At 42.7% G+C, this 26,186-nt stretch overlaps 1 protein-coding gene across 1 annotated transcript in view; it reads right to left on the bottom strand.

The window, feature by feature from the left end:
- The window catches only part of TMEM255B (transmembrane protein 255B), a 72,755-nt gene extending 50,728 nt beyond the window's left edge, over positions 1 to 22,027 (bottom strand). The window contains exons 1-3 of the mRNA XM_071744256.1: positions 21,897 to 22,027; positions 14,255 to 14,397; positions 8,949 to 9,011 (exon numbers count right to left, since the gene is read on the bottom strand). Coding sequence (XP_071600357.1) covers positions 8,949 to 9,011; positions 14,255 to 14,397; positions 21,897 to 21,954 — 264 coding nt within the window. The 5' untranslated portion in view covers positions 21,955 to 22,027. The remainder of the gene's footprint in view (positions 1 to 8,948; positions 9,012 to 14,254; positions 14,398 to 21,896) is intronic.
- Positions 22,028 to 26,186: the final 4,159 nt, after the last annotated feature.

Raw genomic sequence — 26,186 nt, 5'->3', positions numbered from 1 at the left:
TCCTAAGGCATAAATTTCATCATATGGAACTCCAGCTACTTAAAATAGAAGTATTTGTCTCCAGTGGTTATCTGCTCCTCTGCAGTCAGTAGAGAAACAATCCCTTCCAAATACCTTCTACACCTACTGTAGAACAGGATGAATTACCTTCTGATGGCACCTTTTTTTATCACTGGCTAAAGAGGAAGCCTAGATGAGGAAATCTGTGTGCTACCAAAAGCAGTATCTTGGTAATGCTTTTTCCATACCCTGGATGTTGGCTGCTCTATTATTTCCTTTCTCTTCTCTTCAGTATTGTCCTTCAGTCACTTGGAAATGCAAGGGGAAGGAAGAGAGTAATGTGGAAGGAGAGAAGAATGCCTGTTTTTTGATGAAGACAGAATGATGTTATACCAAGAAGAAAAAACAAAAATCAGCTGGATTTCACAGCTGGAAAAATGCTAATGGTTTGGAACCAGCCTTAGTAAGTCTGAGTCTAGTTCCAGCTGCTAGGAGTTCCCCCTTGCAAACGTCAACAAAAGCAGTTATTTAAGAATGGTTAAAAATTATTACAGATTTAAGGATAGAAAATACAGTCAAGAAGAAAAAAAATAAGTACAGCATTAAAAGGAAAGAGAACAAAAAAGAAATATAAATTTATATTCAGTGATCAGCAGTGCTGATATTAGAGGAATTCATCACATGCTTCCTTTCATGGATGCTCTTTTCTTGATTAAAATGGAAAAAGCTCATTTCATCAATTAAACAGAGGCAGCTGTTCAGAGCAGTGTGAGAACAATAAGCCAGAAACAAACAGCAAACTATGTGTCATAAAAGTTTATGCTTCCTGGTAAAAGTGGTGGAACTGACATAAGTCAAGACTACTACAGCTGACACCATTTTAGCAGAATGAACTTTTTTTACCCCGAAGTCTATTAGCATCATTACAAATCCTCTTTCACGTTACAGTGATGGCACTGGTTGTTCCAGAAACATGCACTCTCTGTCAGAAATGCATTACAATTAAATTACAAGCTTTCGTGTAGTGAAGTTCTGCCTGCAGTGTCTGGAGCATTGTATGTGGCCTCCAGGGATATTCACCCCTTTAATTTGATCTCATTGTTCAAAAAGAGCATCAGAAACCACCTGTACTTTTCATAGGGCAAACTCCATCTCACCTTCTCCACCTTGCACGCATGACTACTTATCCTGAATTCCTTGCCAAGACTTTTTATCCCCTGCCTGGACTTGCTAGGGATAGTAATTGTTTTCTTTATTGTTCTACAAACACATTTTCATGGGTCATAAAGTTTACTTTTGTTCTCAGCTGTGTGACAGTAGTCACACACTGTCATTACATGAACAGCACAAGAAAACAACCTGGCAGTGAAAAAGGGCCTTATTAGGCACTTAATTCTGTGTGCTGTTTCTAAGCACCATCTTAAAAAAGAACCACATCCCAAAAGACTTCTGGTTAGTAAGATGGATGAGTTAAACTGAATTGGTGGCTTGATTCTTTGACTCAACAATGCCAGCCTTTAAACATTGAAGTGTCCAAAATAAGCTCTGCTGGTGCATGCATATATTCATATACATATATATATATATATATACATATATCTCCCTTCTGTTTTTATAGATTTTAAGCTCACAGAAACAAACTGAACCCTTTCTGTTTGCCAGGATGGCTCTCCCAATAGAAACCAAATCTCTTTCCTAAATTTTCCCCTTTCTAATAAATTTTTCTTTTCTTCATACCAAAAACAGTGAACACATGGTAGTTTCTTACCTGAGACTGAACTAATGCTGTGCTGGGGCACAAGTTGGGGTGGGTAGGACCTGGGACTGGAACAACCAACAGGCCAGCATAGGGTTGTGTGACAGGGAAAGAATTATTGAGCTCTGCTGCAGCATAGTCCTGCAGATACGTGACATGAAATGCTGATCCATAAAGATCTAGGCAGAGAAGAGCTGAAACATCCCCCCCACATGCTGCCTTTGGTAATTTACACAGTGAGAGCACCTATTTTTGTCTCTGAGACCCTGAATTTCAAAGTTCTCAAGACACCATGGGGATGTTTATACTATCTCACTTCAAGCATTTAACTCACTGACAGCACTTCGATGATGGTTTCACACTATAGTGAGTTGATATAACACTTTAATCCTAGCAAAAGGGGCAAGTCCTGTTCCCTCCTCCCACATAATCCCCTCTACTCTCAGCCTTGCAACCCCACCAGTTACTTTTTCTATGCCTGATGCTCACTTGGCTGGGAACTATTTTTGGCTGGTGCAAGGAAGAGAACGAGGAGCTGGCATGACAGAGGAAGGAGGAAAGGAGGCATGACAAGAAAGGAAGACCTTTCTGTGTCACTGGGTATTTATATTTATTATATATTGGAAAACCTTCCTTTAAATGTACAAGGTCAAAAGACTGCATAAAATTCCAAGTATCTTATTCGGTACTTCATTCATGGAATATATCATACAAATAACAGGAAAATGTCTCTCATAATATTACTAAAATAAGTTCTAAATATCTTTTCAACTGTTTCCATTTTAATTGCCCATAAAATCTTTTTTTTTAATTTCATTTCCCTTCACTTAGGATGGTGCTTTCATACCCAGGGACACACCTGTCCTCCTCCCCTTCAGCTGAAATAATGAGCCATCAAAACATCTGAATTTATTCATCTTTGACTTTGCTAAACTAAAAGGAATAACACAGATTTCCTTACCTATCATGGATAGACCACATTCAAAATCCTTCCCAAAAAAGGAAAAAATGTTGTCACAAAGCTGATTCCTGACAAAAAAAGGCAGCTAATACCCAAGATTGTGCCATGTCTATAGAACAAAAGGAGAATGGGCAGCTTATGCATGGGCTGCTCTGCCTTAAATGCACAACTGGCCAGAATTAAAGTTTGATTTCTTTTGTAATGGCCTCAATATTAGAGAAGAGAAATAGTGACCTAACATGGGATACTTCTAACCATACTTTAGATATCTAAAACTCCAGAGCCCAGTCTAAATCACTCTTCCAGGCTCCTCTTAGAACCTAAGGAGAGAAGAAGCTGTCTCCAAAGGGCACTGCATTACAGGGGCCTAAGAGGTAGGCATAAGAGAGCAGGAAGATGTTCTCAAAAAATAAACTGCTTGATCTTACCAGCTAATTAGATGCTTTTATGTTTTGAAAAGAATAAAGATATCTAAAGAAGAGCCATGCTTGAGCACATACAAGTATCAGTGTCAACTTGTGCTGTTATCTTTATATAAATCTCCTTGTCTGATTCTGAAATGTACAGTTAGAATGCAATAAAAAAACAGTGCACATCTATGCCTGTAAAGCTATTATTAGGTCTTTTCAATTTTAATCATCTTAAAAGTGCTAAAGACAAGGACAACTGATAAATTTTCCATTGTTTTCATTTTTACATCAGCATTAATTATTCTTCCCTGAACTATGTGAAATACAAGCACACAGGAAAGTAATTTCTGGAAAAAAAAAGAAGAGCTTTTGACTTCCTCTGGAGCTTGAGTTCAAGGGAGAAATAGTACCTTGAGAATTACAACGTTTGGCTTTACATATGTGAATTTCTCCTGCGCTACAACAAAGACTTTTGTTTATTTGTGCAGAAACATCAAAGATAGTCTCAGGAGATCTACAGAGTTTTAATGGTTTTTCTCTTTATGTAAGCAAGCTGCTTTAATTAGATTCATATGTGATGTGGAATCTACTAGCATTTAGCATCATTGATCAAAATCTGCACTAAAGACAGTTTCTTCCTGAATGTTTAATTTGCATTTAAATGCAGATGAAGCACAACATGCTTGAACAAAACAGACTAGACATCCCTATCAATATCTTTTCAGTGTGCATAATAAATAATCACTATCACAGAATGTCTAGTGGGTATTTTCTGATGGACATCATCTATTTACAAGATACGCCAGGTTTGAAAAGTAAAAGAGGTTTGGTCCTTCTGAAAACTGGCTCTCAGATGTAAATCCTTTGAAAAAGCTTTCCTGCTGAAACAGATGTGAAGTGTAATGGCAAAGAAAATAATCAGAGATAACCCTGACATACTGCCTCACATACATCTCAACACGGGGTAGGAATGCATGCACTGTCAGGGAAGTCTGTCAACTGAAAACAGAAGAGGAGAGTACAGCTTTGTTTCTCCAGCTCCTGCTATAGTTTTTCTTCAGCACTTAATTTGAAATCTAATTGTTGCTGACAGAGATTGGAAAGCAAGCGTATTAAGGCACCTAAACTTAGTATCCTTTGGGAAGTCCAAAGACATAGTTTTGCCCTTTCTGTTCATGTGCAGAGCTCCATGTTTTCACCTCTCTCGTGTCTTCAAATTCTTCTTTTGTCAGAAGCAATGTCTCCTCAGCTAAAAACACTACACCTATCTCTCTGAACATTGTCAAGGAGCAAGTTGAGTCACCTGAGCATTAGATTTATATCTGAGTATGTCCCAGCCATGTCAGCAAGAAAATTAACAGTGTGTTAGCATGAAGTAAAAACAAGCAAGACTCAGCAATGGGTGAATTCAGGCCTCAGACCTGCTGCAGACAACTGTTTTCATCCTAAGTAGTACTGAGGTTTGCACTGATTCACACCTCCTGAGGGGTCACTTCCTCTTTCCTGATCCCCCTTGTCCCCTCTGTGTTCTTTATGCTCCTGTACCTTCTCCCACTCTGCTCCTGCCTTTGTCTTTCTCTGCTGTTGGGGTGGCTACCACCACCCTGCCAAGAGCTGTTGCAGGCAGCACTGTGATATTCTAAATGTTGAGAACCCTGATGGTTATTAGGGTGCCCTTGCATCTCCCACTTGCACCTCCCCATCCCTGCTGCAGGCACTGCAGTTTCAGCATGCTCATCTTCAGCCTTGTGAGCAGGACAGCTTGGTGAGACTGGCAACAGAAAGATGTGTGAGTGGGAACTGTGAGCCAGTGCTTATCCATCAGGTCAGCTAAATCTGCATGTTGGATGTCTTATCAATGTTGCACTTTCAGACAGTGCTTCATTTCAAGCTGCTACCTCATTCCACCTCCACATTTATATATGAAGAGAAACCTTTTTCCAGCACTCCCCCTCAGCACTGCCAACTGCTCCCAGTTCAGCTCTGCTGCCACGAATCCCCCACACATCCAGCCTTCCCCACCTCTGTATACAATTTCAGCATCTCATTTTCTCATTGGAAATACTTTGTACTGTAATGTGAGGAGATGGCAAGCAAGCAAGCAAACGAGCAAGAACGCTTCATGTCTTACAATCAAATCCATTTGATTTGAGCCTGTATCAGGAACAGCGTGGCCAGCAGGTCCAGGGGAGGGATTCTGCCCCTGTACTCAGCCCTGGTGAGGCCACACCTCGAGTCCTGTGTCCAGTTCTGGGCCCCTCAGTTCAGGAAGGAGATTGAGGTGCTGGAGCAGGTCCAAAGGAGGGCAACCAGGCTGGTGAAGGGACTCGAGCACAGATCCTATGAGGAGAGGCTGAGGGAGCTGGGGCTGTTCAGCCTGGAGAAGAGGAGGCTCAGGGGAGACCTCATCACTCTCTACAACTCCCTGAAAGGAGGGGGTAGCCAGTGGGGGGTTGGTCTCTTTTCCCAGGCAACTCTCAGCAAGACAAGAGGGCACGGTCTCAAGTTGTGCTGGGGGAGGTTTAGGTTGGACATTAGAAAGAATTTCTTTATGGAGAGGGTGATCAAGCATTGGAATGGGCTGCCCAGGGAAGTGGTGGATTCTCCATCCCTGGAGATATTTAAGAAGAGACTGGATGTGGCACTCAGTGCCATGGTCTGGTAACTGCAGCGGTAGTGGATCAAGGGTTGGACTTGATGATCTCTGAGGTCCCTTCCAACCCAGCCAATTCTATGACTCTATGATTCTATGATTCTGCCCATCCAGCTGGACTAAGTGTGCCTTTGGAACAAAACAACATACAGCTATACTCTGTTCTCCGATCCATGACCTGCTTTGGAGGGGTCAAAAGAGGCAAAAAGGGACAGAAACGCTTCATTTGTCTATTTCTGCTTCTTGCCAGTGAAAAACATCCAAAATCAGTGCAAAACTTTAGTCAAAGGGAACTTTTGTTTTGCTGGTGCCAAAGCAGCCAAGCAGAGCAGAGCCAAGCAGGAATGCTAAGAGGTGAAGTGAAATCATGCTAGTCAATGAGGCAGAGCCTGCTCTGCAGGCAGCAGTTCCTTTGAATTTAGGGTTGTACCTTGGTCAGCACATTGAACTCCCACTGTGGGCCCTGGGATGCCAAGAACGAGGTCAAAGAGGTGCAACATTATTAATGTTGTGTTTTAAGAACAAACCATTGTACATTCTGCCTAAGTGTGTTTTCATTCTTTCTCAAACCCCATGCTCACTTTTACTGAGTGCTGGGTATTTGCTGGGCTGGTTCTGTTGTTCTGCTAACCATTACCTCTTTCGTATTGCAGGTAGCATTTCATCAACCATGAATAAACCTGGACTTACAGAGAATAGGTCACAAGGAAATAGAGCTTCAAGACAAAAAGAAAAATAGATTTACAGAGAAGAGGTCAATTTAATAAAGATTATTTTTTCTAGGGTAGTTGAATCTACATTTATTCTCAATTTTACAAAACAAAAATGAAGTATTGAGTCATTACAAGGGCCAGACAGCTGGCAGAACTATGCTGGGTTGAACTCAATTTATACTGCAGTAAATGCACAAAGGTAGTCCAGTTAATACAGGAGCAATTAGGTAAACAACTTATTTTCCTTCCCATCCCCCCCTTTTTTTTTTCTGCTGCAATGCATAGATTTTTTTGCTACAGGAATTTTTTTGCTTATATAATTCTTTACAATCTTACTGATGGCTGCAAATTTGTTAAAGACACTCTAAACCCTCCCAATCAAATATACTCAGTGTACATTCCAGGGAACAATTACTGCCCTAAGTGGTATTATGACACAAACCCTTTCAATCTCATTTCTGTCATGTTTGAAAACAGCAGCCCAGCCTTAGCAAAGACAGTGTTAAAAGGCTTGGCCCAATGTGGATGTTGCTACACTTCTTAGTTATTATCTTTGTTCTCCAGAAACCAAATCTTTCAGCAGCTGTATCTTCACTGAGTGTTATTAGCAGAAAGCTGTTTTCCTTTTTCCATGCTGGGAAATTCAAAGAAGCACTAATACCAAACATATTAGACACTTGTTTCTCCACAGTCTCTGTGTAAATGACACAATGCATTGAGAGTTACATGATTTAACCACTGCTAACCCACCTTACATCTTTTTCAGACACTTCCCTCTCTGCTAAGGACAGAAGTAATAGAAAACTAAGAGACAGATTAGAGGAAAACTGAAAGGTAAAACAACCTTCACATGCTACTCCTGTTAGTAAAGTAGCATGAATGCTGTGGAAGACAAAGCTCTTTCCATCTGCCCACCACTGAGTTGGCAACTTGGAACCTGCTGCTCATCCTGGTCACTGATGTAGAAACCAGGGGCAATAGTTCTTAAAAAAAGTAATAAAATCTTTTGTCAGTAGCAAAATTAAGCAGGCCTGGCCTACTGCAGATCTGTCTCTCAAAGGTCATGTCCCATCTGGATTAGTGTTTGATAAGAGGTGAGCTGACATTGCAGCCTTTACCACCATGGGGCAATTAATTCATAATTCTCTTCTCTACCCACTTCTGAATTTTCATGAAACTTGAAAGAACTGCACACCTTTGAAGTCTCTGCCTCCCTGATGAATTCCCCTGAAATCAGTCAACATGTTCAAAAAATGGGAAGGGGAACAGAGAAAGACATAGATAAACATCATGGCTTTATAAGTCTAACTCCTCTGGGATATCCAACTAGAAATGGAAATTAAAAGCAGGCGAATACTTGCAAATGCATGACTGAAACTTAAAGGCAAATAAAAAAGTGGTATTATGAAACAAGTTTGCATACAAATAGTAAAAACAAGGCTGCATTTACAATCAAGTAAACAGAATCACAGAATCACAGAACCACAGAATGGAAGGGGTTGGAAAGGGCCTCTGGATATCCTCTACTCCAACCTCCCTAGTAAAGCAGGTTGACCTAGAGCAAGTTGCACAGGAAATCACAACAGACTACTTGTGACTAAAGAAATTACTTGTTAGCAAAACACAAGATAAATCCATCATGCCTCCTCTGAACTTAACAGCCCTCTTTACACCAGTGAAGGCTCTACATTATTAAATTAATCATCCTTCATGATGCTTGATTATAACCAGACTAATGTAAAGTGCACACTGAATATGTTGCTGTTCAGCCAAGACATTGCTATTTTTTGCCAAGAGCCAGGGAAGGTTAAGACTTCCCACCTATCCAGTCCTATGCACCTTCCTTCATCCAGATGTCTCAAGGACTTTTATGATTTCCTCACATAAATAAAAGCAAGAAGTTTGCAAAGCCAAGCTACATTTAAAAATAAGCCACATAGTGTCATCAAACACTGACTTAGCCAGAGAATCATGACACCAAAAGCTCTGGGGGTTTTGTCTTCTTTTTTTATTTTTTTTATTATTATTATTTCTTCACACACATGATTTCATTAAAATGTTCCTGACTTAAACTTCTTGTGTAGTTGTGTAGCATGATATCACCTGTTATGGTTGAGCTGATCATGTGGCTCATTGCTGCCTTGTCATGACCCATGCACTTTGTCTTTTCCCCAGCTACATGATCCTGGCCAAGTTCTGGCTCATCTGGTCCAGCCCTGAGTCTATTCAACTCAATAAACCAGCAGAAAAGAAATTCAGTAAAAACAAATCATGACCTCAGAAGTGAAACTATCCCTGGCCAACCCTTGCTTCATTGAAACTTTTCAGAAAAGGTGAAATAAATGACTAACATTTTGAGGCCAACTCATGTTTTATGTCAACTGGAAATCCCTCCTTTGTCTGATTTAAGACATCCTAAGAAGCAAAAATTAGAACAAAAAGTAACATTGCTTACCATTTGTCTTCTGTTCTCTACCAGGTAGATTCCAACAATCCCTAGGAAAGATCCAAAGCCAAGCTAAAGCAAAGAACAAAAACCAGGAGAGACATATGAGATCAGCTTATTTGATCACCATACCACAGCATTAAAGCAATATCTGAGAAGATGCATGACACAGGTGAGCATCCAGGCAAAATGGTGAGGGTTAGGGGAAAGGGTGGAAGTTATCAGTGGACATAAATCATACAATGTCAATGGGGAATGACCAGATGTCCTGGCTTGGGCCAGGATAAAGGTGATTTTCTGTCTTGTACTTTTGCTTTCAGCTATGTCTCTTGTAAGTAGTTGCACTAACAGCAAGTTTCTCAGTCAGTGTCTGCTTCTAGGACTGATAACACTCGATGTTTATAGTTACTGCTAGAGACCGGTGTGCAGAGCCAAGGACACTGCTCAGCTCTGAGGAACATTTTACGCTCCAGAAGGAAGAAAGAGGTCCCACCTGCAGCCCTCCTGTGGGGAGGAATGGACAAGATAGATGCCAGAATTGACCGAACAGAGTATTCCATCCCATACACATCATACTCGGTATAAATTTCAAGGAGCACAAGGGTCAAGCCAGCTTCCAGCTTCCTGCCCTTTCTGCCTTTCCTGCTTCCCTTTCTTTGCCCGTTCCCTGTTTTGCTTCAGCATCCTGGGAGGATTCCATCCATTCCTCTGCCTGTGCTACTGATCCCTGCCCTCCCGAATCTATGTGTTCCTGCCTCCAGCTCCTGACTGCTGCTGACTCCAGGAGTCCAGCCTGGACTTTCCCAGAGCTGCCCTGCAGTGAGTGTGGTGACGTGAGAGTTACTGGGGGAAAACTGGGGAGGGAACATGGGATCAATTTTCCTGTATATTTGTTTATTTGTACATATTTAGTAATTTTTCCTATTTATCATTACTGTTTCATTAAAGCTGTGTAGTTTAGTTTCCAACCCATAAGTCTCTCTCCCTTATTCTCTCTCCTTTCTTTATCAGGAAGGGAAGGGGGATTAATAGAGAGCATCTCTCATTTGGTTTAATTGCTGGACCAGTGTTAAACTGTGACACCAGAACTGCAGCTTTTTGGTATTTCAGAGCAAAACTTGCCATGTAGTAAACAGAAGCCTGTATAAACATATGCTTCTATAACCTGTTCATTGTTACCATAGTTGTACCATTTTACACACTATAAAGTAAAAATTAAGTGAAATGAGAGAAATAAAAACAACTTACATTTAGCTTATACATCATTATTCTGGAAAACTGCAAATCTTTAGGCAGCTGCAGACAAACATTTCTCTTCAAAAAAATTGATACCTTGCTGTCACACAAGTCACTCAAGTTCAAATACTTAGGGTTGGGTTTGTTTGATTGTAATGACTAAACACTATCACACATCCCAGAAAAAGTCCTTGCTAAAATGCCAGAGGGACAGCTATTTTCAACATGGGGCAGCTGCAGTAACAACAGCCACAGGAGAGAAAGGAGAAAGGGACACTGGAGTTAGCTGGCCTCATTCTTCCCACCAGAAACAGCTTCAAGACCAGACTGGCAGGAAATGATTCTTCCTTATGGTGGGCCCATGAAGGTTTGGAGAGGTAGAAACTCCTTGGATTTGTGGTTAACTCAAGGTAAAACACCAACAGGTGACATCAACCTTTCATCAGACCTTCCTGGTGTCTTGGACTCCCACTGGGTTCATGGAAAAAAGGGGTCTCCTTGGTGCCACACACCTGAGATGTAGCTGGCCACAGACTGAGAAGCAGTTAGAGTGCAGGTGTCAGCATCTCTTTCCACAGAGCTCCTTCCTTGCCTTGCCTGGCCACATGCTGCCCTGAAGTCACCTCAGTGTCAATCCCTCATCACTTCCACACTCCTTGCCCCTCCTCTTCAGCAGGGCTGAGACTCTTGCCTCCTGCCCAGCCACACCCCCAGGCACCCCCTCATCTCACACCCAACCCACCCCATGGACAGGGCATGACATCCCTGCTAAGGAATCTGAGCTCTTTTCTGGAACAAGGTCTCTGAACCTGACTCAGAGCCCCTCCTCCAAGCACAAGTTGAATTTTCAAAGACTTGGCATCCCAGGCAAGGGCTTGAGCAATGGCCTTGAACTCCTTGCTGCTACGCACAACTGCTCACGGTAGAATGGAAATCCCCTACAAGTTCTTTACTCGCTCGGTAACACAACAGGAATCCATCAGTCCCTCTCAAGGAAGCAAATGTAGAGAAAGGAGATTTGCTATAGACTGTTTGGGGAAGATTTATGTGGAAGGGGGGCACAAGGACTAAAAGTGGAAACTTTGGAAAAGAAAGAGCCTGCAAGTGCATCCATGCTGACAGCTGAATGGGAGAGAGACTTGGAACTGCGAGCAAGGACACTCTGTTCAAGGGACAGAAACTTTGTAAATTAAGATAACTACATCAAAATGACACCTGGTTCCAAGCCCCATTTTTCATCTCAACGGGACCAATCCATAAAGCCCAATTTACGGCTGATGCAGGGGATAGAGAGCAGAGTAATATTATCCATGTAAAGGAAAAATGAGCCAATAAGGGACAACAGCAATTAAATCAGTAAGAGCAGAACCAGACAGAGATCACAATACAAGCCACATCATTGCTGAGATTGCTTTAGGGCCGTAAATAATTTTTTTGTCTGTTTAGACAATAGGTTACTTAGGTTGGGAACTCTGGAAGTTTAGGTCTATATGGTGACTGGGACAATTGGGCCCTGTAGACTCCTGGTCGACAGATTATGAAAATAGCAAAAGAAAGCATGGAGAATTACATAAAATATGTAAGTTGAAACAATATTTATAAGGAAGTGAATCTGAAGAAGTTCTAGCTCTGGCTTTGCATCGTGTTCCACGAAGACAGCCCTAAACCCAAACTGATGGGTAACAGTAACCCCCTAAATGCAGACACCTTCCAAAGTGTAACATTATAGTAAGTCACCTACATACAGAAAAGTTATTATGTTAAGTGACTTTGGATGCATAAATACAGATAATATCTACCACTATAAATATGTCTCTAGAACCAAGCCTTTTCCAATTAAATTACAAATACTACTTATGGAGACAAATTAAAGCACCTATCTCTTCTTGAAACCCATGGGAACTAAACAAAAGCTCAAATTATATTACAGATCAAGCCCGAAAACCCTAAAAATACTTCTAGGTGCAATTAAATCCATGTAAGTCAATAGTTTTATCCACATTTGTAGGATATGGGTTAATTCTGCATATTTTTAAGACCAAAATCCCTTACCTAAAGTCAGCTGAGATTCAGATCTCACCTACCAGCTCTGAAGTTAATACTTTGCTACTGAATTCTATAAGAACTAGACCTTATTTTTAATTGTAATTAACACTTTCTGTCCTCATAGTCTTTCTCTTCTTTGAGCCTAACAATTAAAAATCTAGCATCAAATTCCCTCCCCTAGCTCTACATACCTAAAAGTTTGGCGTCAGTGCTATATTGTTTTTCTAAGCTCCCTCTACTGTCAGAGGAGAAGACAAGCACCTTTTGAAGGTTATTCAGATGGTTCAGAAAGAGATTCACACTGTGCCCATTGGCAGAGGAGAGGCCATCCCCTAGCAAGGCTTCCACAACTGGTGGTGAGGCAAGAAGGGCAGTGCAGCACTTTTGGGATATCTATAGGATTAATGAAGTTTACACTGACAATTACCCATCACTCTTTCTCAGTGGCTTCAATGATCCATCACATGTACATCAAAAAGAATTCTGAATTTAATAAAGTTATTTAGCTACAATAATCTTTTGAGGGGAAAAATTATTAACAAAAAGCTCTGTTTTCACAGTGTTCCGACAAATTCTAGCTATGCTACGTGGGTATTAATGACTTCCTGATTTAAAAAAAAAAAATTAAAAAATTAAGAGATGATGGTGTTCAGCTGCGTCAATAGAACTTGTGTTATTTCTAAAAGAAACTGGATGCTGAAATAAAATGGTCTGTGCATATAGGTATATTGCTTATAACACTTGTTAAAGACAGTAGTTTTAAAATGGAACTTCTTTCAGTGGAATGAATGGTCTTCTAAAATATTTGAATTCAAATTGCAGAAGGAGAAACCTTTATCAGCATTAATCTATCTATTTTAGCTTAATGAAAGGAAAATTCATTATTTTAAGGTTTTATTCTTGGAACTACTTTTTGTTCTATTTTTAAAACACCACTCTTTATAGATCATTATCCCAAAATTACGTTTCCTGAAGACCTGATCTCAGCATGACAGTAAGATGTAAGAGGGCTTGCTTAGGAGGAACAGTTCTAACTCACAAATTATTAATGTCAATGCAAAATGTATTCAGAGTACTAAAAAGATAGATAGATATCCTTCTTCTCTGGGCATTTCATTCCACAGAGAACAAGAAATAATGATTCCTTACAACACATTTTGACTGTGGTGGAGCCACAGACCCAAGCAGGTTTCTTAACTGTTATGTGCATGAGTTTCTTTTTTCACCTTGAGCCCTCTGCCTCCTCCTGGCTGCCTCGGGGAGACCAAACAAGGCAAAAAAAAAAAAACCTTTTTGGACCTAGGAGTCTGCATCCTTTTGGATATGACTGGTTTCTTCTGAGGTCAGAAAAAGCCATGGGGCTTGAACTGGCAAGGACCTGGCGGGACCACAGCTCCCCAGAAGTCACAGAGACACCAGAGGGTGAAGCAGATGCAACCCAAACCTCATGCCCAGTGCAGGAATGTGTTTAAGCAGTCTGCTCCCAAGCCAAAAGTAAAGGTAAGGATTTTGGAAGGGAATCCTGTACGAGAGGACCGACAGCAAGAATGCACAAGGAGAGGTTAGGCAGGCTCCAGGGAGAAGCTTCCACAAGCTCATCCAGAGGGCTTCCCCTTTGATGAACACAGCAGAATTCCCAGCACACAGACACAAGAGTGTCTCCTTCTGCCATCAGTGTAGTAAATCTCTAAAAGCCTGCCTATTGTCCAGTCATGTCTCTGCCTGTATCTCACAGAGATCAGTGGCAAGTCCACCATGGGCTCTCATATGGGTCCCTGGGCCTAGCACACTGCTGTGCTGTGAAACCATGATCAATTCCCCTCCTGATCAAAACCCTGATCAACTCCCAGCAGCGTCCCCAAGTCCCCCCTACCTTTACACAGCTCAAAACAAAGAGGTATTTCCCCCCTGCGAAATGCAACATGTCTGATTTTTATCTTCTTTTTTTTTTAATCAATCCGAGCTTCCCATATCCACCTGATAATGATTTATCTGGTTGTACCAAATGATCTGAAATAAGTTTCTTTACTCACAACAATGCCTGGGTAGTAGCCTCCCACGGTAACATTCTCTGTTCTTGTGGTAGCTGCCAGACCTATGGTCAATATGAAAACAGACACTACCAGAAGAGACATTGTGAACCAAAGTGAAGTCTTCTTCCTTTTCGCAAATTGTCCTGCAGAGAGTGGGGAGGGAAAAAAAAAAAAAAAAAGAGACAGCTTTTAATTGCAGTCGTGGTAGACTTAATACAAAATAACAGGAGATTTCTTTTTGTTAATTTTTTCTGTTGTTAACTCGTTCTCCCACTGTGGAAAAAAGTGGCAGAAAACAGGGGGAATTACAAACCACAGTTAGCTAGAACTCAGCGTAGCTTGATGCACACACACTGGGTACATGTAAATGAGTTTTTATTAGGCTGAACTGGAAGTCAGTGACAATGATAATTATGCCTTCGGTTCAACATTTATAATGAGGTGTTGCTCACATCCGTAAGTCAGATTCCAGAGGCCTTAAACACTTACCTACATGAAGTGCCAATTCAACTCTACCTGGATGGAAGACAAAAACTCGTATCTTAAACAAAACTAGCAGAAACTCTGCATGCTATCATGAAAAATGAATGTGTTCTTCATATTTACTAGGGCAAGAAACCATTCTGTACCTCTGAAGCAAAGCTATAAATATCATTGATCAGGTAACTACATATGGCCCTACCTTTCTTAACAGTAGCTGCCCAGTGAAATACTTTCAGTCCCACTGGGATTTGGGTTCAGGTGCTCCAAAGTGAGACAGAGCAGGCTCATCTACTGCTTTCATCTTGCTTCATCTCATTCAACCTTGCTATGGTGGTGCCATACCTGAGCTGCAACCACAGGTTACTAACGTCAGAACCCAGGCCCATAGCACAGAATTAAGCAGACTTGTTTAAAAGCACTAATCAATACATGATAAAGGCACCAGCACAAGAAGGACATGGACTTGTTGGAGTGAGTCCAGAGAAGAGCCACAAAGATGATCAGAGGGCTGGAGCACCTCTCCTAGGAAGCCAGGCTGAGAGAGCTGGGGTTGTTCAGCCTGGAGAAGAGAAGAATCATAGAATCATAGAATCATAGAATTGGCTGGGTTGGAAGGGACCTCAGAGATCATCAAGTCCAACCCTTGATCCACTACCACTGCAGTTACCAGACCATGGCACTGAGTGCCACATCCAGTCTCTTTTTAAATATCTCCAGGGATGGAGAATCCACCACTTCCCTGGGCAGCCCATTCCAATGCTTGATCACCCTCTCCGTAAAGAAATTCTTTCTAATATCCAACCTAGACCTCCCCTGGCACAACTTGAGACCGTGCCCTCTTGTCTTGCTGAGAGTTGCCTGGGAAAAGAGACCAACCCCCCCCTGGCTACCCCCTCCTTTCAGGGAGTTGTAGAGAGTGATGAGGTCTCCCCCGAGCCTCCTCTTCTCCAGGCTGAACAGCCCCAGCTCCCTCAGCCTCTCCTCATAGGATCTGTGCTCGAGTCCCTTCACCAGCCTGGTTGCCCTCCTTTGGACCTGCTCCAGGACCTCAATCTCCTTCCTGAACTGGGGCCTTCCAGTCTGAATTAGCTTCTCTTTTGTAAAAAAAAAAAAAAATCTAAAAACCTACCACACTGTGCTGCAGAGAAATGTCTTATAGCAGTTCTGAGCTGGCTGTATAGATTGGTGCTACAACATTTACTAGTAGAACTTTTAACATAAAATCATAGAAACTTTTATGATAAGCATGCTAAGAATACAAATTATGCCCAACCAACTTGATGCCCTGCTGTGACAAAATGACTGAGTTTGTGGATCAGTGGATGTATTTTACCTCAAATCTAACAGCATTTTATCATGGTATCCTACAACATTCTCATAACCAAGCTGGGATGTCAGGGTCTGGGGGACCAGTCAAGCTGATAGTTAATAAAACTGGCTGGGTTGTTTGGTTCAGAGGGAATGGACTGCATTCTACCTGGAGATCAGTAACAAAAGGAGTGCGGTGAGGATCTCTTTTGGGGACCTGTGCAATTTAATGTATTCATCAGTGACCTAAAGAAATTGGTAGCATGCCTGCTCATCAAACTGGCAGGATGACACAAAACTTTGGGGTCCAGTCAAAGCCTGGTGGGCTGTTCGAAGGGATCCAGGGAGGTTGGGAAAATGGGCCAGCAGAAATCTTACAGACATATTGTTGTGCTGAAGTGCTGAGCAAAGGAAAGAGCAATGCCAGAACCAGCAGGGTGTTCTGGCAGCAAAGAAGGCCAATGGCATCCTGGGGTGTATTTACAGGACCACCATCAGTAGACAAGAAAAGTAACTATGCCCCTAACTATAACACTTTTTAGAGTACACAGCCCCAGTTTTGGACCCCCAGTACAGAAAATACATGAATTAACTTTCATTAATTCATCAGATGACCCCAAATAAGGCCAGGGGGCTGGCACACTCATTCAATGAGAAGAGGCTGAGGGAACAAGGCTTGCTTAGCCTAGAGATGAGATGGCTTTTGGCAGGACTAGTAGCAGTCTTCAGTGCCTATAAGGTGGCTGTCAAGAGGACAGACTCAGATTTTTAATAGTGGTGCACAGAAGGAGGACAAAAAGGCAGTGAACATAAAAAAAAAACACAAGAAGTGTTTCAGACTCGGTAAAAAAAAAATAATAAAAAATCCAGCATTAGAACAGTCAAACATGGCAGCAGGTTGCCCAAAGAGGTTGTGCTGTCTCCACACAGGGAGGTTTTCAAGATTCAACCAGGAACAGCCCTGAGCAACCTGGTCCAACCTCTTTGTTGACCCTGCTGAGCAGGAGATTGGAGAAGCAACTTCTTGAGGTACCTCCCGATGTGAATTATTCAGTGATCCTATGGTTTTATGACAGTCAAGACAGCTAGACTAGAAGTGGCTTGGGTATCTGTGCTCGTAGCCACTGTCACAGATACCTGTCACTGTCACTGCAGCTTCAATGTAGGCATCCTCTAAAGGGACAGAGGAACACAAGCCTTTTGGACATTAGGTTGGACATTAGAAAGAATTTCTTTACTGAGAGGGTGATCAGACATTGGAATGGGCTGCCCAGGGAAGTGGTGGATTCTCCGTCCCTGGAGATATTTAAAAAGAGACTGGATGTGGCACTCAGTGCCATGGTCTGGTAACTGCAGTGGTAGTGGATCAAGGGTTGGACTTGATGATCTCTGAGGTCCCTTCCAACCCAGCCAATTCTATGATTCTATGATTCTATGAAGTCAATGGGACAGACACTGCTCAGCCAAGTGTTCCTGAAACCACTGAATGTTTGTTTTTACTAAGTGACAGAGGAGCCAAACTTCCACCTTTTTCTCAAAACAACACCTTTACTGGCAAAGTTTAACCTAAATTGCATTGAGATCCAACCTGCTCTCCGGAGTTTTGGTTATCATTAATTACATGGACAAAAAGAAAAAAATAACATAACAGAAACACACGCACACACACACACACAAAAAACCAAAAACCAAAAACCAACCAACCAACAAAAAAATCCCAAAAAAACCAAAAAAACCCCACAGGCATTTGATTGCCCAGACTGAGGTTCGTGGAAAATGCCTTAGGAAAAGCATGCTGTTAGTTGTAATTGTAGTAAATCAGATGTGGATTTATTGAAATAAAACAGAAAATGATGTCATTATTTATAGGTAACTCTGGGGGCTGAATTACATTTTGACTTTGAAATTCACACACAACAGAAAGCATTTACACATGGTACTTTTCAATCCTCACATCCATTGATCTTTGACCAGCTGCATCTCAAATCAGAGGCAAGTACTTATTCATACCTCTTATTTTTCATACTCCAGTTTGGAAACTACACGTAGCTAACTAAAAACCCCACCCTTAGGAGAGATGACTTCCAGGCAGGAGCACAGAAAGGCCCCTTCTGGAGCAGAGACTGACACATACAAGCCCTTGTTTTCAAATGCCACATGCTCAGAGAAGATGGCTAGAAATCAGGCCTAAATTAGTTTCTGCTCTGGCTGTCTGGGTTTCCTTAATCACATCAATAAAGATCTTTGATATGTATAATTACATGCATATAAGTCACCAGGATATTGTGAGACCTAAGGAATATTTGTAAAGCAGCATAACATCTTCAGATGAAAAAGGCTACAGCTGCAATGTGCTCCTACTACGAGTTCCCTTCTGCTATTTTGGTCATGTTGGCTGCCAAGATTTTTTGAGTCTTTGTTTACTGGTGTTTGTAGCAGTTGCCACACATCTTTTTGGATCTGTTTTTACTGTACCTACCAGCCAAAACCCCATGCCAGACTGTTTCCTCAGGAGCCCTAACCAGAGCACCAGACAGAGGCTGCCCTGACCTCCTTCCCTGACACCCCTGATGCTGGGCTTGGGCTGAAGGCCAAGCATGCACAAGAACAGCAGGAAAAGTAAGGGCAGAGGATGTGTTGCTGTCAGTATTTCTAGGCTGAACTTTCTTCCAACACCAACGTTCCTGTAATGCAGGAGACAATTAATGTAGGGTATTGACTTTCCAATTTTTTAATATTGAAATGATTCTCAGAATAATTTTGACATTTATCCCCTTTAACTTCTCTAACAATGATGCAGTATGAAAATTTAAACTCTTAATATGGACCTTCCTTAATATAGTTAAGCTTCAAATTCTTAACACCAGCTTACCAAAATCAAGCGTGTAGAAAGAAATCTTCTTCCCTTTCTGAGTATTAGCTTAAGATCAGGGTCAATAGAAAGTGTGAAAATATTATTACGTTCTATTGGCAATATTCTTCAGCAATTTTGTCCAGTGATGTATCAACTGAGTTTTGATACTACAGCAGTGGGCACTGCAGTAAAATCTGGGAAATAAATTAGAGAGTTAACACTGCTTCTACTTCACTGGCCTCTGCTCTGCCCGGTACAGATTTAAATTGGGTGCAAAAAAGGAACAGCCCCAAAACCATTCCCTGCTCTGCTTCCTAAATGCCTGTCAAGCAAAGTTACCCTGATGGAAGGAAAGGTAGTACCATCAGGACAAGGAGAGACCCCAGGGTGCTGCCTCCTTGAGAGAAAAAGAGGCCCATGAGGAGAGAAACTGAGAACATCCTTCACAGAGTAAAAATAAAGTGTCTCCCAAAGACCAGGTTCTGCTGGACTCAGCAAAACCTTTTGTGCATTCATCAGTTGTGGATAACAAAATTATATTTACGGTGCTCTGTTCATGATGCCTGGGTTTCAATACAGTTTGTAGTAGGACTATGGAAAATGAATGGTTCTGTGGGGATGGTATAGGCCAGATTGCTGGTAGAATGCAAAGAGGTGGATTTAATGAAGAATGGTAGGGGCTGTATTTAGGTGAAGTGAAGGGTGTGCTTAAAAGGAGAGAGAAGAAATTTATTATGAAACATGTCCATGGTATGGAATATGTCCAGTGGTCAAAGGAAGGAAAGAATACAGTGAAACAGCATCTCTCAGAGACAGAAAACTTGCACACAGTCTGCAATTTAACTCAAAAAAACTCTGCATTCAGACCAAAGGAACTATACTTTGCTAACTTCCTTTTAGAAAATCCAGTTCTGGATGACATAAAATCTATTAAAAAGTGTAGAATTATTTTTTTGCAAGGAAAGAAGTGCTGCAGAATGTAGCAACTTGCTAGGATCATAATCACATTTACTGGATATTAGCAGCACAAAATATCATACCTGCTCTTTGATCTAGTTAAGGTGATCTAAATGGAAATATATATTTCAAAAAATGTCCTAGCACAATGTATATTAACATCCCAATATGATAAAAGATAAGGGGGGAAGTTTTGCAGCAGAAAAAAATGCATTTTTATTAACAAATGAATACTACTGAAAATTGTGACATGTTTCAGAGAGTGGCATTAACCACGGTTAATAAGACAATCTAAGCAGAAATTCATAGACAGAAGTACAGTATCAAAGGTATCCACTTTGCTGCTATCGAGAAAATATTTCAGGGAAGATCTGCAGAGCTAAATTAATGATCTTTAATTACTGCAGTGCTCACTTAATTGCCATCTCTCTCTTGGCAACAGTTTCCTTTGTGTATTTGCAAAAACGTTTAATGCCACTGAAACTGAATTAATCCTATATTGCCTCCCAAAACTAGATGTGATGCACTGAGTTGCTTAAAAGAGATATTCTCACCTGCTACTGGTGATTACTCTCCCTTTTCTGATTAAATGCTTGACTTGTCCAGAGTGCTGAACTAATTAAAGTGAACACAAGAGCATTCATTTCGAGCCACAAGACAGCAGCTTTCATTGGGCTGGTCTCTAATCTTTATTATGAATTTGCTGAGGAAGAATCCATGAGTGTGTTATATATTCAAGACCACAGGAAGCATTGCTGTGTTCTTTTACAATTCTAATTAGAAAAAAGAAAAAAACAACCAAGAAAAAAACCCAACAACAAACCACCAAAAAAACCCCAAACAACCCACAAACCCTCCTTTGACACTATGTAGTATAGTATAGTAAGTGATATCATGCAGTATCACTATGACTTCATTGCTTTGGCAGTAATTGTTTCACTAATAAATAATTTAATGAGCAGCTAGTCACTAGTTTAAAGCTAGCATACAGATTCTTTTTCTGCTGATTACCTGAGAATATTTTAAAATTACAGCATATATCCCACTGCTATCTTTTCGACCCTGATATGATTTCTCCTCCAAATTTCAGACAAAAATTCAGCTCTAATATCTTTTTTAACTGGCTGTTACAGTTCTTGGGTACATAGCTAAGTCCCTGATTATGCTTTCAAACAGTGCACAGAGACATTCCTAGCAATAAGTTCAGTATTTTCTCAACTTCAATGAATTTCTCTGGAATAATGAAATATTTGTTCATTCATTTGCTTATGCCTTTATTTTTTTTCAGGACACGCACTAGAAATATAGGCAGCAGACCACTTTTGCAACAAACCCCTAAATTAGCAGAATTCGAATTAGGAGAAAAGAAACCCATTGCCACCCGGGTGGGATGCCAGCTGATCCCAAACCTCTCCCCACACCCCGTCCCACGCCATCCCTGCACCTTGCCGACATCCCCACCTGCTCCAAGCGTGGCAGCAGCTTGCCTTTTATTTGTACATATTTTTTTTTATTTTATTTTAATTCACCAGGCAGATAAAGCTCTCTCTTACATTAATTTTCTACCGACGTCCCGTATCAAGCTATTCGCGCTCACCTTAAGGCCCCAGCACAGCGACTCGCTAAGCAAGAGCGGCGGAAAAAAGCTCAAAAGCAAAACTGCTCTTTTTTTAAACACTTCAGCGAGCGAGAGTGACAGAGACAGCGTGACCCGCGGCGGCGACCGCAGGCTGAGCCCCTCAGCCCGCCGGGACCCCTCGCACAGCCCCAGCGTGAGCCCCTCCGTCCCCTTCCCTAAAGTGCCGAGGCAGGGGCAGAAGCATCTCCCCGGGGATGCTCCCGCCCCTCCGTCCCCTTCCCTCAAGTGCCGAGGCAGGGGCTGAAGCATCTCCCGGGGGATGCTCCCAGCTCCCCCTCCGCCTCTCCCGGCCGTCCAGCCCCTGCACCCCGGCTCCCGCTCTCCCTCTCAGCTGCGTCCCGCCGGGTCTCACCCCCTCGGCGGAGCAGGGAAGTTCTGGCGGGGCAGGTGCTGGGGCTCACCTGTGTGGTCCAACAGGGCCAGCGGACCCGACCCGGAGGGCTGCGGAGCCGCCATCATCTTCCGCGGTCGCCTCCGCTCCGCGCCTCTCCTCGCTGCGGCCGCGGGGTGCGGGTGGTCCGGCTGGCCCGCCCCGCGGGGGAGTGCGGCGGGGGGCGGAGGCGGGGCGAACCGAACCGGCCTCTCCCCCTCTCTGCCCCTGAGTCGCGGCCCGGTGGGCGGAACGCTTAGAAGGGCACCCCCCGGGGCACAGCTCCGGGCGGTGCTGGAGGCTCCCGCTCAACGGCGGTTCGGTAGCCCGGGTTAAACAGAGCCGACCCAGATGGCACCTTCTGACCCGGGGCCCGAAAAGCGGCCAGGTCCCATCGGGAGCCTTTGGGAGGGATGGACACGCTGGGAATCTCGGCCTCCGGTTCCTCAGGCACCACACACTTTGCCGTCACCAAGCGCTACCTCTCCTTGGGTCCATTCACCCTGCCTGAACACTGAGACGTGGTACCAAGTCCCAGTAGTGGGCTCCAGGTGCAGGTCCCAAACTTTCTGGTTTCTCCTTTACGAGGCGCATCTCTCCTCCTTTTTCAGTGTGGGACCTTTCTCCTCCAATGATGACTGTACACTGGGAGCACCTCATTTCCAAGCTGACCTTTGTGTATGTGGAGCAAGGACTAGGTCTTTGTGCAGTGATCAATAATTTAGTTCATTTCAGAAATAAAATACTACAGCAACCAGAAGCATTAATAAAATTCATAACAAAAGGAGGCATCTCAAAGGCATAAGCTAAGGTAGTCAAAGTCACTTTGGCCACAACAACCCCATGCAGCGCTACAGGCTGAGGACAGAGTGGCTGAGAGCAGCCAGATAGAGAGGGACCTGGGAGTCTGGATTGGCAGGAAGCTGAACATGAGCCAGCAGTGTGCCCAGGTAGCCAAGAAGGCCAATGGCATCCTGGCCTGGATCAGGAACAGCGTGGCCAGCAGGTCCAGGGAAGGGATTCTGCCCCTGTACTCAGCCCTGGTGAGGCCACAGCTTGAGTCCTGTGTCCAGTTCTGGGCCCCTCAGTTCAGGAAGGAGATTGAGGTCCTGGAGCAAGTCCAAAGGAGGGCAACTAGGCTGGTGAAGGGATCCAGCACAAGTCCTGTGAGGTGAGGCTGAGGGAGCTGAGGCTGTTCAGCCTGGAGAAGAGGAGGCTCAGGGGAGACCTCATCACTCTCTACAACTCCCTGAAAGGAGGGGGTAGCCAGGGGGGGGTTGGTCTCTTTTCCCAGGCAACTCTCAGCAAGACAAGAGGGCATGGTCTCAAGTTGTGCCAGGGGAGGTTTAGGTTGGACATTAGAAAGAATTTCTTTAGGGAGAGGGTGATCAAGCATTGGAATGGGCTGCCCAGGGAAGTGGTGGATTCTCCATCCCTGGAGATATTTAAAAAGAGCCTGGATGTGGCACTCAGTGCCATGGGCTGGGAACTGCAGCGGGAGTGGATCAAGGGTTGGACTTGATGATCTCTGAGGTCCCTTCCAACCCAGCCAATTCTATGATTCTATGATTCTAAGGCAACATCAATAGGCAAGATCCATTGCAGAGCTTTTCTTTTTCTTACATGGTGCCTAGAACTTTTTCAGCCTCACCAGCCCTCTCCTTCCATCTCAGTTTTCAGTCCCACAGCAGATCCTGATGCTTGTCCTGCTACTACCCAGGCACCTACCTATCCTGTTGCTACCAACTACAGGGGTGCATGACTTCTGTCTGAAAGAGTCTGGAAACAACTGAGAAGAAACAGCTGACAGATGTTGTCTTGCTTTGATTCCTCCTGTTCCTTTTCCAGAACTTCCCCATAGCAGAGACCATAGGAAAATTTTTTTATAGACAAAGATTTTGTTAGGCTGCCATGTGCTTTGCTTACACTGAGGTGTGCTGTCCCTCCCACAGCTCTAAAATTCTTGGTTTTCTTTTGCTCAGACCTCCAACTGAATACATGCCGATGTATTTAATTTCTTCAGTCTTTGACTGATTTCCCCAGAAAATGGTTAGGTGAAGGGAGATGTTATCTGTGTCAGACAACAGCCTTAGTCTATAAAGGCAAGTGAGCCAGGAGCTAAGGCCAGCTGCAAACTGGTGCCACTCCAAGTCACAGACATCTCTGTCATTTGGCATCATCTAGCCTTGAGGGGCTGAAGGATGTAATCTGTACAGAAAAGAGAAAAATTAGTCTAGGGGTAGTATTTGTACTACCTAATAATTACTAATTATTAATAGAAATTAAGGAAGTAATGGATTTAAAATACACAACAGGTAATGGTGCAAAGAAAATATTCCTTTGAAAGTGTGGTTTGAAAGTGATAAAAAAGCCCTAAAGCCTGGTATAGAGATTATATAGAATTAATTCCCCAGACAGTTTGGAAAACAAATACTATATTAAACATGTATTCTTGGATGTGATGGAAAGTAAACTTTTTGTACCAGCAGATGGGATATTACAAATCCTTTTAAAAATAATCAGATTATAGAAAACAACCTTTGGGTTTCTTAGCCTGGAGAAAAGGAGGCTGAGAGATGTTATTGCTCTCTCCAACTATCTGAAAGGAGGTTGCAGCAAGGTGAGGGTTGGTCTCTTCTCCCAAGTAACAAGTGAAAGGACAAGAGGAAATGTCCTCAAGTTGTGCCAGGAGAGTTTTAGATTGGATATTAGGAAAGACTTCTTCACCAGAGGGGTTGCCAAGCATTAGAACAGGCTGCCCCGGGAAGTTGTGTAGTCACCATCCCTTGGAGGTGTTTAAAAGATGTGTAGATGTGGTACTTAGGGACATGGTTTAGCAGTGGATTTAGCAGTGCTGGGTTGGTGGTTGGACTTGATGATTTTAAAGGTCTTTTCCAATCAAAACAATTCTATGATTCTATGTTTTTCACTGCAAATTTCTGAAGAGTCAAAAATGGGTCTGGTCCTACAGTCCTGGATACTGGAGGGCAAACATTAAGAAAATAAGGAAAAAATCATTGTTGAGGGTGCATGGACCTAAAAATCCAATTATATGAATGTGGTAAAATCATACACTTACTTTAAATCCAAGATGAAAAATTGTGTATTCCACTTTCTTCTCCTAAAAGAGGTTGGAATAGGACAGAAAAACTGTAGACTTAGTTGATAAGCAACTACTTGAAAGGTAGGGTGTTAAAGGGTGTTAAAGTGGTGAGTAAACCTACAGGAACAGAAACTACAGATTTCAGGGTTAGAAACTGCAGAACTAGAGATATGTCACGGTTTAACACTGGCCCGGCAATTAAACCGAGTAACAGACGCTCTCTATTAATCTCTCTCTCCTCCCTTATAAGAAAGGAGAGAGAATAAGGGAGAGAGACTTATGGGTTGGAAACTAAACTACACAACTTTAATGAAACAGTAATGATAAATAGGAAAAATTAATAAATATATACAAATATACAAGAAAATGGATACCACATTCCTCCCCCCTTTCCCCCAATAGCTCTCACGTCACCACCGAGGCTGCAGGGCAGCCCTGGGAAAGTTCAGGCTGGACTCCTGGAGTCGGCAGCAGTCGGGAACTGGAGGCAGGAACACACAGATAAGGGCTGGCACGGATCAGGACCACAGGCAGGCAAACGGACGGGATCCTTCCAGGATGCCGGGTGAAGGAAGGAAAGCAGGAAAGGCAGAAAGGGCAGGCAGCCGGAAGCTGGAAGCAGGAAATCTGGCTTGGCCCTTGTGATCCCTCAAATTTATACTGAGGATGACGTATATGGGATGGAATACTCTGTTTGGTCAATTCTGGCATCTATCTTGTCCGTTCCTCCCCAAAGGAGGGATGCAGGTGGGACCTCTTTATGTTTTCTTCAGAGCTGAGCAGTGTCCTTGGCTCTGCATACCAGTCTCTAGCAGTAACTATAAACATCAAGTGTTATCAGTCCTAGACACACACACTGTCTGAGAAACTTGCTCTTAATTTCAGCAAGTGCAACTACTTACAAGAGACTTAGCTAAAAGCAAAAGTACAAGACAGAAAATCACCTCTATCCTGGCTCAAACCAGGACATTCCACCCCTTATTCCATACCATTTGCGTCATGCTCCAATCATTACTATCTCTTATCCCTAAACATAACTATACACAGATTATTACTACCTTTCTGTGCTAAAATTTACTAAGTAATTAGTCTATGATTGCTGATGCTCATCAATTGTAGCAGATTCTCAAAAGAAGGAGCAATTTTCACAGTTCATGTTCATGGTCCACAAGTTGCAGGTTGCAGATGTTAACTTCAAGGAAGTTACTGGGTGCCAGC

Source organism: Heliangelus exortis, chromosome 1 (genome assembly GCF_036169615.1).
Source record: "Heliangelus exortis chromosome 1, bHelExo1.hap1, whole genome shotgun sequence".
In the NCBI taxonomy this organism is placed as follows: domain Eukaryota; kingdom Metazoa; phylum Chordata; class Aves; order Apodiformes; family Trochilidae; genus Heliangelus; species Heliangelus exortis.
The sequence above is the reverse complement of the archived record's forward strand: the minus strand, read 5'-3'. Positions and strand labels throughout refer to the sequence as shown.